Below are 13,334 nucleotides of genomic sequence, written 5' to 3'. Positions count from 1 at the left end.
TGTACGAGACAGCATTATTATTCTTATTCCAATTTGGAATTTCTAAACACTGAAACGATGTTATGCAGTTGTTAGATAAGCTTACATCAGCCACACAAAAATTCACTTACTATACATCATTTACCAGCCTGCCTTCTCCTTAAAAGAGAAAATTATTTATATAAATAAAAATCATTCTTTGGTACACCTCTAAGAAGAGTGGTTATTTAAAAGCCTACTGAAGATTGTAAGACTCCAGCACACATTTTTAATCTCAGAACCCTTTGTTCTAGAGAAATTTTAACAGGAAGCCTATGTGTCAAGTGGTGAAAGTCACTCTGTTGGGACAGAGAGGACTTGCCTCCCCCAATCCACACTACTTCCTCCCAATCCCACCTCAGGGGCTCTGTGAGGCACAGCTGAACACCTCCTGTCTAACAGACACCCATTCATCATTTCCTTCGGTTCTCCTGCCCCCTCAATGACTCACCTAAGCTTTAGTCAACTGCACAAACATTTGTGAAGCACCTTGTTCCACATGGCACCCACAGAGAGCAGCCTAAGTGGCTGCTTCAGTCCCTCCATGGCTTCTACTTCTTTCAATCTGGCTCCTGGCATCTGTGATTCCCCATGAAGCCCCTGGGAATCTCAGAGGGGTTAAATGAGGCTTCTCAGATCTTGTTAATTTTTGTATGCTGCCACTTCAGGGTAAGAAGTGGTGAGAGGAAATTTTCCCCAGCCTGTCTTCCTTCCCTCCATCCCACTCTCTCACTTCCCCCCACCCTACTGTGAGGGTGCTCTCTAAGGATCCACAGTTGAGCAAAGAGACTACCTCTCCCCCAGCCACACTTCCCTATGGTGGCAGTTTCTTGAGGGCAAGTGCAATACCAACTCTTAGGAAATGGGAAGAGAAGAAAACTTTTCTAAAATTGTTAAGGAAGAAACAGATACTTTTTCTTCTAAGGAAGAAAAAGACACTTTATTCCAATACTCTGACACTCCTAGTAGCTGCTAATATGAGAAAAATATCTACTACCAATGGATTCATAAAGATTACATAAAAGAAAGAAACTAGAACCCATTCTTGGTACAAATAATGCTACCAACAACACACTACATACGCAGTATAGGACACTAACATGTACTACCATGAGTCATAAGGCATCCTAACTCCTAATCAAATCTCTGTGAACTATATTTAGAATAAAGTTTCATAAAAATACACAACGGGGTGATCCCCAAGTGTTATTAAAAATTATCTACTTGTACACCTAAATAACTTAGAGAATGACTATCATTAGGAATCTCCCATTGGTTAGATAATAGGATCAAATGGTCTGTAAAAATCTCTTTTAATCTTGAGAATCTACCATTTTCTACTAATATTTATTTAAAATTTTTTCTCTTTATTTCCACTCTTTCCCATAATCAGGTAATGAATGGATAATTAAACCCTAACAGCTGCACTCAAAAGAAGGATGGTTGATGGCATTGCACAGGAAGTAAAGAAATATACATTCTCTCTTTTGGTTAGGTTCTGACCAAACTAGAGGTTAACTCTGCCTACTTAAACAATCGAAGAACAACCTGTCTTCCCATTACCAGAGCAGAGGAGACCTCTGCTCAGAGGCCTCTAACCCACAAACACAGAAGTCTCAGTTTTAAAAGATGGAAAGCAATAGGATCATACAACATAGAAATACACCAGACCCAGGCAGTGAGGACTCAGCAGCAAATAGAGGTTCTCAAACGCAGCTGTACAGAAAAGAAGCCTCCTGAGCAATACAGCTGACAGTATTTAGAGGGAGCTATGAATAATAAGGGGAAAACCACAGACTGAAACAGGAAGTGTAACCCCATTCCAGAGCAGGACAGCCGAGCCCAAGTGCAGGACGGATCTGCAGAGCTACAGACCACACGATATAAACAAGTATTGACAACAGTGTTATCATTAGGGCTTGATATGGGCCAGGACAAAGACCATGACCTAAGGGTCTCAATGGCTCCTTAGCAAAGGAGCCTGAAAATGAAATGAAAATTCAACTGTACCTCATATCCATTATGTACTTTCTCTGTATTTTGTGATAAGCATAAGTTTATTATAAACAGTTCTCAATCAATAGCATGTATTTGGCTCTTCTATGTTATCTTTGTTTTCAGACGCTGAAGTTAGAAAGTCCTTAGAAACAAAGATGAGCAACTAGAGTAAGTAAGCTCTGAAGACTATAATTAGCCCGTCAGGACCATGGGTGGGCAGACCAGGCCGTGCGTGTTTACAGGGTTTACTGCTATCAAGGTTGCGCTTCACCTTGCCCTTGTTCTGCTCAGAACAGAGACCACTGAGTAGAAAGGCAAATTAAAACAAGTGAGAATGGTATCTAGTTTGGTGGTTTAAGTCTTTGAAATCACTGACCTGGGATCAAATTCCTGCTCTGCTGCTGTGACCTAAGTCAAGTTATCTAGTCTCTCGAAGCCCCAGTTTTCTCAAAATTAAGACAAATAATTATACCTATCTCACTGGATTGTTTCAAAAATAAAAAAATAATCCATGCATTAGGTGCTCAGCACAGTGCCTGATAAATAAGTGCTGATATCTATGTCATCTTTAGTAGCTGGACTAAAATGGGAACTAAAACAGCAAAAATTTAGATCCTAGGTCTACTCTGTCTCCCTCCTAACTCCCTTTGGAGCAATAAGAAATGACAATAAAACTGGACAGAAAATCTTAAAGACAACATTTTTGATAATAAATTTGTACCCTTTATAGCCCTCCCCCATTGAGTTCATCCCTGTCTTTGTTCATGTTATTCCTTCTCACTACTTCTTCCTACTTCCTAACAATTCGCCTCCACGAACATCTTGTAAAAAACCATGTTAAATTCAGTCTGTACAAGTATTTGTACTAATATGTGAATAAATTACTCTATCAAAGTGCTCCTCAGTTCATTCATGCCTATTCTAATTTCTGTCTCCTGAAGGTTTCATCTGTCTATTCCCTCTTTACTACCAGGACCATCACCAACAGTAAAATCAAACACTTAACAAATCTATGCCTCTGAACATAGCAAGTGCTTAATACATACTGACAGAGAAACCACAATAAGACTTCTGGGACGAAGGGTTAATGAAAAGGCACAGAAGTGGCTTATGTGGTAAAAGTTCTCCGTATGGCCAAGGAAGACAAACTGGCAGGTCAAAAGCAATCCCTAACATGTGGTTTACATTGTACACTCACAGTGACATAGAAGTTTCCAATTTTGCACCTGACAACTTTTTGCTGTAAAGAGGCTCTGGGAATTGCTCTTTTCTCCATGGCATTAGCAAAGAGAACCCTACTTATATGGAAAACCACACTGGAATGCTTCCGAGTTCTCAACAAAAAGCAGTTACTCCTCAAACATTCACTAACAACCATTAGCTTCAAACTCTGGAAAACCTAGATTTGAATTTACCATATAAACTAAGTAGAGGCTCAAAACAGCGGATGAAACTATTAAGCCTATTACTTTTGGAGATGTTAGGTGGCATTTCCCCAATACTTCTCCACAATGACCTCCAAAGCAGACTTTAGGATCTTATTTCTTCCTAGTGTGCACAAAAGCCCTTCTAAGTTACTTAGAGCATCATTTTAAATGTGTGACTTAAGCATATGATTCAAGAATACTGTGGGTGGGTACAGAAGAGGCCCACACAAATGACTACTTGGATCTGAGGTGGTAGATGAGAAAAGTGTTCTGTATCCACGAAGTAGGTAATTTTTAGTATTTGAAACAAATTTGGTCTCAATGAATGAATGAGAAGCTAAGTTCTCTATTGCTGAACAAAGATTCTTTGAGACTTTATGCACCCTGAATCTGTATACCCACTCAATCGATCCAGCACTCTTCCAAGGAACACTAGAGTTGCTGCTTAACGGTAGTCAAACTAACCTTACAATGGATTTCAAAGGAGAAAGAAACTTCTAACTATGACTATTTCTACTCACACAGACTTAGGTATCCATTTCAAACTTTTTTTTTTAGATTTTATTTTTTTAAGTAATCTCTACCTCCAATGTGGGGCTTGAACTAGCAACCCCAAGATCGAAGTTTGCATGGTCCACTGACTGAGCCAGTGTGGCACCCCCATATCAAACCCTGGGAAGAGAATTCTGAAAGATAACGCTTTTTTCTTATGAACTGTGAGTAAAGCTCAGCATAGCAACGCTCCTGCAATGGTAGTCCAGGCTCTCCCAGAAAACAAAGTTGATATGCTAGAAAGAAAAACACATGACTCAGCTCAGAATGCATTTAAAATTTTAGGAAAAAAACACATATGTAATACTTGGAAATAAAAATTTAAGAATTTTTCCCTATGATAAAATTAAATCTTATTTAACTGTTTCCTCTAATGACATCCATTTTAATTAGATTTTAATAGACTGGCAGCCACAACCTATAGTTTTATGAAGCAAAGTAAAATTACAGTCTAGGAAGACATTTAAGGAAAGAGACCCATCAACATAGATAAGAGGTTACAATAGATCCCCTCATCCCTGAAGACCCCCATGGTAATTAAGTGTGCTCAACAGACAGCCATTAGGGCTAACAGTAAATGTGCTTACCACCAATCGACATGTGATTGTTCTTTGAAATCTAAGGTTTATTTCTATGATCTGCTTTCTAAAATATTTGCATTTCATAGAATAAAGAATGCAACTAAAGAGGTGTATATTCTATAGCTTTACCACATATACACCTCCTATCACTGCAATGGGTTTTCTGTCTTAAGGTTTTCTTTTATTTTTTGGAATTTATTGGAAAGAGAGAGAGAGAGAGAGAGAGAGACAGCGCATGCATGCACAGGAACGTATGAGCAGGGAAGGGGCAGAGAGAGAGAGGTAAAGGGACACCTGGGTGGTTCAGCCAGTTGAGTGTCCGGCTTCGGCTCAGGTCATGATCTCACAGTTTGTGGGTTTGAGCCCCTTGTCAGGCTTTGTGTTGACAGCTCAGAGCCTGGAGCCTGCTTCAGATTCTGTGTCTCCCTCTCTCTCTGCCCCTTCCCTGCTTACACTGTCTCTCTCTGTCTCTCAAAAATAAATTTTAAAAAACATTTTAAAAATTAAATAAAAAAAAGAGAGATAGAGGGAAAGAGAGAATTCTGAGTAGACTCAGCAGAGCTAACGCAGAGCCCTATGTGAAGCTCAAACTCAGGAACCACAAGATCATGACCTGAGCTGAAATCAAGAGTTAGACACTCAACCTACTTAGCCACCCAGGCACCTCCTATCTTAAGATTTTAATGTATACATTTTCTTTTGCTGATCATGATACCACACTCACCCTGAGAAGACTGCCATATGGTTCAGAAAATGAACATTACATAGAACAAGTAAAATTAATATATGAAAAAGATTCATATATAAGAATAATGTATCTGCAAATGAGATGCACTGAATAGGGTCTTCATTGTAGGCATCTATATTTATTCCATACTACATTATGAATATCAGGGAATAAATCACAAAAATTAACTCAGACCAAATGAGTATCATAGGCACTTATTTTAGAAAAGAAGAACTGAGAATAATTAATCCCTCTGTTCCCAATGGGAAGATGAATCGGGCCTGTTGCTACTTCAAAGAAGTTTGTACACACTTATTTGAAAGAGAGACAAAGTTATATGAACATATATTATTTTTTAAACTAATTTTGAAACATCGAGAGTTAAATTTTAATAAATCACATATACTCAGTAAGCTACAAATATTGGGGAGGGGAATATCTGATCCTACCAAAAACTTTAAATTTTGTAATCAGGCTGACAATCTGATGCCTCCAAATACCTCTGCCAAGAAGCAGAGTTACTTGGCTAAGATACTCTTACTTGTACACTTTCATCAGATTAAGGCTTTCATGCCAGGAATCTTTTTTTTCCTGGTGTATTGGCCATTGCCAGAAACGGACCCATCGAATTCACCAGTGCTAAGGAGTTAAGCATCTGAGATTTAATTTAACAGTTTCAGTTTTATTAAGCTGTCACAGAGCGGCCCCACTTTGATAACAGTAGCTGCTCCAATTATGGCTTGGTTTAGGGTTGACAAGTATAATGATTCATTCGTGGCACATGAGAAGCAATAAAAGGTTGTTTTGCATTACAGCTTTAAAAATGTGGGCACTTTTTTCATTTAATTTGTCACTTAGCTTTTGCTAAGAGGACATTTAAATTGCAGTAAAAGGCAAATGGGGCTTTTAGTTTAAATGTAATCCCCATATTTAAATGATCTGTAATGGTGCAGTGTTGGAGTGGGAACACTATTGTCTCACAGTGGGTCCTGATGGTGACATGTGACATTTGTATTCAGGTCCTGTATTATCCATGTGGCTAAAGGGCTTCCAATTTCATTTCACAGCCAGAAGCCTGCAGAAAACACCAATTAACTTGCAGATCCCATTTGCCGACAAAACTCAGCCTCTTCTCAATGTCTGGCATCTGGCAGTGCTCAGCATTTAATTCCAAAGCAGAGCCTTGAAGCAATGTGAGCCCTGCGCAGGGGCACAAAGTCAAATTCTCCCATTTTATTAAGAAGCAAAAATCCTTTCGTTTTGTAGTCCAGAAGCAACTTTTAGTTAATTTTTTGATGAATGAATATTAAGATATGATAGCTATTGTTACTTCTACATGGGATTCTTCACAGAACATAGACCCCATTAAAATGGCTGTGACCTCTGCTTGCCATCAGAGTACACAAGAGAATTTACAGCAGTCTAGTAATGATTAGGGGGCGGGGGAGATTTGGGAAAAAAGAAAATACAAGGTAAGAAAATATATTCCTCATCCTAGACTGAAATAAAAAAACTTGAATAATAAAAAGCCTAAACCATAATCACAAAGCAGTTCATCATAGGGTATAACAAGAATCAGCTGGTGGGAACTTTCACCTAATGAGAATTTATACTTCTGATTGAAGGTTGAGGTACATAATTTTCAAAACAAGTTGGAAAAGTTGAGATGTGACTAATGTATTACATATGAACACTGTAAGTTTTATTTAACTGTATCACTTGTATTTTTTTTTTAATTTGGAAACCAAAAGAAACTAGTTTGCCTTCTCTTCCTAATTAGTTATTTGTAAATCTAATTTCCCCCAAATATGAAAGCTCTTAAAATGTTATTCAACATTAATCCAAAATTTTTTCTTTAAATGATTCCCTTCATTATACTTTTTTTTGTAATGCTAGTCCTTATAAATGTCATAAACCAACGAATCAATTCAATATTTACTGATGATTTATAAAATTCAAAAGGGTTTAACCTAGAAAAGTGTATCACTCAGTATTGTATAAAAATATGTTTAAACTACACATTAAACTGTATTTTACAATCACCAGACCATGCTCCCAAATACTCTTCTAATACATTGAAACAATCTACTATAAGTTATAGACTGATTTCAATTTTGATTGGGTTAGAGGACACTAACCATTACTTTAGGTGACCCAAGGAAAGTACCAAAATTAAGTTATTACAAGACAGTTAATAAAAATACCAGGGAAAAGGGTCAAAATAAATACCTAACAGGCGGCAATAACAAATATATCTGTTTTTTAAAAAAAAGTTGTCATTCACACCAAGTTTCTGAACATACATCCTATTAATGGGAAAGATGAAACTCTAATGGCCAATTCTTTACCAACTTGCTACACATCCCTAAGTCAGTCAATGTCATTTTTTGGAAATCTCCTGAACTTCCCCAGAAATCAGTTTCCTTACCCATAAAACAGTTCACTTCAAAGGTCCCTTCCAATCATTATAATCATTGCACAAACAACAGTTTCCCCTTGGTCTAGACTTAACAATTGGTCTAAAGATCAATCAGCAGGATGTGGTCTATTATTAGCCAAGAGAGAAAGAACGCTAAGGTACGAAGAGTTATCCTACTCAATTTCAATGAAAGTAGGATCTTTTGGTAAGCATATCCAAAACATAAAATTAATACAGGCATTGAGATATTTGTCAAAAATTCCATTGTCCCATGCAGATTTCTTAATAGACAACAAATGGATCATTCGTTAATTTCCTAGCAATAGGTCACTGGATAAAAATACTCAGCCCCCAAAGTTCCCAGTGAATAAGACTAGTGGATTTCTCATTTTTCCAATCACCTGCTATATTTATATATTTATTACAGAGATTTGGGAAGCAATAAAAATTATGGCTTGATGTGTCGTTTCCATTCTGACCACCAATAATACATCTAAGTCTGTAGCAGACAAAAGATAAATGTTCAAACTACTTCTGATACTTTTAATTTAGGCAAAGGGGAAAAACAGCCAAATTTGAGGTGATTACAGTATTATTCTAGAAATAAGTAACTAGCTCTATTATACAAAACAACTATTTTAAAATAATATGGCTTACAGAAATGCTGATGCATAGGAGCACCTGTATCCCAATGTTCACAGCAGCAATGTCAACAATAGCCAAAACATGGAAAGAGCCTAAATGTCCATCACCTGATGAGTGGATCAAGAAGATGTGGTATATATACACAATGGAGTACTACATGGCAATGAGAAAGAATGAAATCCGGCCATTTGTAGGAAAGTGGACGGACCTCGAGGGTGTCATGCTAAGTGAAATAAGCCAGGCAGAAAAGGACAGAAAAGATATGTTCGCACTCATAGGTCTAACAGGAGAACAGGAGAAACCTAATGGAGGACCAGGGGGAGGGGAAGAGGGAAACAGAGTTGGGGAGAGAGAGGGATGCAAAACTTGAGAGACTACTGAATGCTGAGAATGAACTGAGGGTTGAAGGGAAGGGGGGAAAAGAGGTGGTGGTGATGGAGGAGGGCATTTGTGGGGAGTAGCACTGGGTGTTGTATGGAAATCAATTTGACAATAAAATATTAAAAAATAAATAAATAAAATAATATGGCTTCTTTTTTCAAATATTTAAAGGCAGATTCCTATGCTTGCTTTCAAGATCAATTTCCCCCCCAAACCCTCCCAAGATTATTTCCTGCAAATGCCAGCCCAAGTCCTCCTTCTTCTAACCAGTATATAATGGCAATTAGTCCACATATGAGCATCTCTCTCTTCAGCAACACTCTGACTATGCTTGTTAAACACTCCACCATGATCTTTACCCATACACAACTCAATGGCAATCCATCAGGAAACTTGTATTTACCCAGCTCATCCCAGAGCTGCCTATATTTGTCAGTCATCGCAGTGCCTTGTTGTCTCCAAAGTGACAGACGAGGGTCAGCCATGAATTGCTCTGTTATCAACGTCAACATGCGGGCCCCATTAGAGTCCCTCATCTTCAACATCTCCCGCACCTAATTGGGAAAAAAAGAGACCCTTAGAAAAGTGTTCAAAAATACACAGCAATACAGAAACAGACCACTTTATTTCTTTCTCTGGGGTCTAGGGCAGGTAATTGTTGACACCAGCCCTCTTACGCAAAGAAAAGTTGTTAAAAACTGGTCTCTATCCTAAATGGTGATTTAATCAGAGAATTAACTGTTAATTTTTAAAAATCATGTTTCATAATCTACATGAGGAAATTTGGTTACCTTCCCAATTACAAAGAAGAAATTTTTGCCAGCCTACAGAAACATACCAAATTAAACAAGACAAATCATCTGGCACCTTCCCGACTCTTCCAACTGATTGTACTTACCACCAGAATAGAAGAGCCAAAGCAGTCTACTGATAACTCTTTAGTGATCATCTAAATCGAATGAATAATGTTTTTAATGATAGCATCTGTCTTTCTGTTTTTAAAAAACTGCATTACTGAGACGTAATTCACATACCATACAGTTCACCAATTTAAACTTTACAATGCAATGTTTTTTAGTATATTTCCAGAGTTGTGAAGTCCTTCGGTTTTTGAGGAAAATCAGAATTTTGCTAAGTTCTCACACCAAAGTTTTCTGACAAGAACAACATTATACTTTCATATTCACTCAGATGGGACTCTTTTTGCTATGGTCAAAGGAAATGGACTGCACTGCAGGTTAAAGAATTCTCTTGCTGTAAATGAGCCATCCATGAGGCAGAATCATAACCTGCGACCTGGTAAGCTAACTCAGCCTCTCAAAGCTGGAGCTTCAAGCTCTGCCCACTACTCTTATGCCAAATTTCCCCAAATAAAATTTAAAAAAAAAAAGGAAGAAAAGAAACACAAGACTAAGTGTCTCTCTAGAAACCCTAAACAAATCTATCCCCAAAGTGTTTACTGCTATTTGTTAAACAAACATGCCAAGCTGAACACCACCAGTTCTCCCTACAGGATATTACTTGAGCAAGGTCATAGGCAGCAGAGAAAGAGAGGGGGTCCTATTATTCAAGATTCTATCTGAAAGGCAAATGAAGGAGGAAATGGCAGATATTCATTAAGCAGACCAAACCTCAAGATCAACAGATCCTGTGTCAGGCCTGTACCCTGAAAGTAATGAAACCCTAACACAGGCTTTACATTTGAGCCTTATAAGAACTCAAAAGCACTTTTACACTAAATCACAAATGATGTGCTTCCAAGATTATTTCAATAATCTTAAAAAGGTATTTCCAATATGGAAGCACTAAAAACTCATGAACAGATGAAGACTGGGAGGAAGAAAGGGAGTTGTGATATACTGGACATCACACTAAAGAGTTTCACATTTATAGATACCATGCTTCAGAGAAATGAAGTAACTTGCCCAAAGGACAAGAGGAATCGCTGGGATCAGAGCCCAGATCTGTCTTAATTCTAAAAGTTATGCCAAAGAATTAAAAAATAAAAATTATTCCATTTCCAAAATTAGATGACGTTACTTCATACAGCATATATAATGTTCACATCATCTACAAGAATAAAAATAGCAGCTGTCGGCCAGTCTAATACCTCTTTCACTTTGCTTCCACTAGGCCAAAGCATACTATTCACTAACATGAGAATCTATGAAATACTTACTTCCTATGTATCAAAATATGCCAAACCTTTAATATTACCACTACATCATGGGTTTAATTTTCCTGATAAACTTCCAACCTATTACTCAGCAAAAGCAATGAAAATAAATGCTTTACTATTAAACATATAAACCACAAGTATTAAGCAACACTAATGTACATCTATAGTCTAGTAGTAATTAATTTTCAGAAGGCAGACTCTGATCCACTACACGAGTTTGACTACCAAACGATAATTAAATCATGTGTGAAGTAGTTTTAGGGTTAAATGTGTTTTACTATAATCTAATTCTCAGAAAATTGACAATCTTTAGCAAGAGGCTACTGATTAATCAGAATACTGGTTTTCTGGCCATAACTAGTAACAGAATATATGCTAATTCCTCAGAATTAAAAAAAAATGTAACTATTGTAAAAATTAGAAAAGCTCTTTGACACAAGTATCAATGAGTTATCAAAAGTATCAATCAGTTAACTTCTGTTAAAACCAATGTGGACACATGAGCCAGAATAGTAGCTGTATCCTATATAAAGAAAAAAAAAGGGACAACATTACTAAAAAAGCATTTTACCCAGTATTTAGAATTGTGTTTGTGGGTACCGAAAGTTCTGTATAATTCAACAGACATAGCTTCTACTTACACAGAACTTAAAATGGTGATAACTTTGTTTCTTAGGCCATCACATTTTGGTGATGAAAATTAACATTTATGAAGGCTAAAATGACATGTTAGACATAATTATCATTTAATCACTACTTGAGGAGGTATGTTATGATTAACTAATTTTACAGATGAGGAAATGGACTTAAATACCTTGCCAAACTTCATACATTCAGTAAGATTTAGAATTTATATTTAAACCCAGCTCTGTAAAACTCCAAAGTCCATGCTTCTGAATCTAAGTATACTAACAATATTAAACTAAATATATAATATCTTATACGCATGTATAAACTGTTCAAAAATAATTATGTAAAATTTACAGAATATGGATTAGAACAAGAGATAATCTGGAACCTCAACAAAACCCCTATTAAATATGCAAAGCACATTATAGGGACTGCATTCAAAGTTATGCTGTCTTTGAGAACATTAACTAGAAGAAGTAAAAATTGAGAAAAAACAGCATTTTTAATAATATTAAGCTATTTACTTCTGAGTATTGAAAGGTTTTTCAAAATTGTATAAACTGTTACCATTTTAGTAATGGGAACCAAGAGAAATAAAAATGCTCCGCATCTTGTGTAAGGACACCTAAGTAAATTAATGCATGCCAACATAATAGCTTCTAATTGGTTAATTAACTCAGATTCTATTCTTTAAAAAAATAAGTAAAAAGAAGCCTTTATTCTAGTGTACACATAATCATATATAGATACTTTCTATATATGTATATATTTAGAATATTTCTTTTAAAAAATCATACCTTTGCAAAGAGCAAATTAAGCTGCTTCCCTGATCCGTGGTACCCGCCCTGGGAAAGGAACAGTTTAACCTGTTCTTGAACCTGCTCTTCATCTAAGTGCCAGCAGTTTTCATCATCTATACTAGCACCTGCTGTTGGATCAGGAGCACCTAGAAATAGAAAGAAAAAATAACACACATGCTAGATAAAAACTCTGTGCTAAAGGGCTCTGATAATAAATTTGAGAAGAATTAAAATTCTGTACTTTTGGCCTACACACTTTTTAAGCCAATCTCAATTTCAATTAGACATACAAATTTATGACTAAAAATAAATATAAAAATCATTCTCTTATTTCCAGGACTTTTGTTGATTTGTGCTAAGCTACAAGGCAGATTCCTATAGACCTGAGATATTTTCTTTTTAAAGATCAGAAACTAAACCTTTGCATTAAAAAGTCACAAAAAGGTCTTATTGTAAAATGCATGATGTTTATAAAGCTCTACTGTGTAGAACATGTTAGGAAACTGTTTTTCAAAGACATGAGAAAAATGTGAAACCAAGTAAACTGAGCAGAGTATTTCTCTTTACTATGTTAATTCAAGAAGCTTTCACTGTTATCTGCTGCTGTATAAACTACATGCTGACATAGTCTTTAGTTGCACAAAAACTGAAGATTAAAAAGGGAAATCAAGCCACATGGGAACAGGCAGTGCAGCTGTTGTACTAAACCAGGTTGTAGTATCACCTTGCCAAACTGCATAAATATTTTATTGCTGAAGCACACACAAAAGATAACAGCTATATAATAAGCCCTACATGTAGACTACCTTAGAAATTCAAACATTATCCAGATATTTAGGCAAGTAAAAATAATCTCCATTATTTATTCAAAAATGGTATTTAAGGCCTAAGATTTATAAGTAATACAAAAAATTTAAATCTAAAAAATTTTCATAGATAGTGTTTAATCTCATCAATCCTTAAAAAATACATTTATA

At 36.4% G+C, this 13,334-nt stretch overlaps 1 protein-coding gene across 1 annotated transcript in view; it reads right to left on the bottom strand.

Moving 5' to 3' along the window:
- The window catches only part of ZSWIM6 (zinc finger SWIM-type containing 6), a 199,820-nt gene that overhangs the window by 46,994 nt on the left and 139,492 nt on the right, over positions 1–13,334 (bottom strand). Inside the window, exons 4-5 of the mRNA XM_029941210.1 lie at positions 12,355–12,503; positions 9,152–9,302 (exon numbers count right to left, since the gene is read on the bottom strand). Coding sequence (XP_029797070.1) covers positions 9,152–9,302; positions 12,355–12,503 — 300 coding nt within the window. The remainder of the gene's footprint in view (positions 1–9,151; positions 9,303–12,354; positions 12,504–13,334) is intronic.

Source organism: Suricata suricatta, chromosome 6 (genome assembly GCF_006229205.1).
Source record: "Suricata suricatta isolate VVHF042 chromosome 6, meerkat_22Aug2017_6uvM2_HiC, whole genome shotgun sequence".
Taxonomy (NCBI): Eukaryota; Metazoa; Chordata; class Mammalia; order Carnivora; family Herpestidae; genus Suricata; species Suricata suricatta.
The sequence above is the reverse complement of the archived record's forward strand: the minus strand, read 5'-3'. Positions and strand labels throughout refer to the sequence as shown.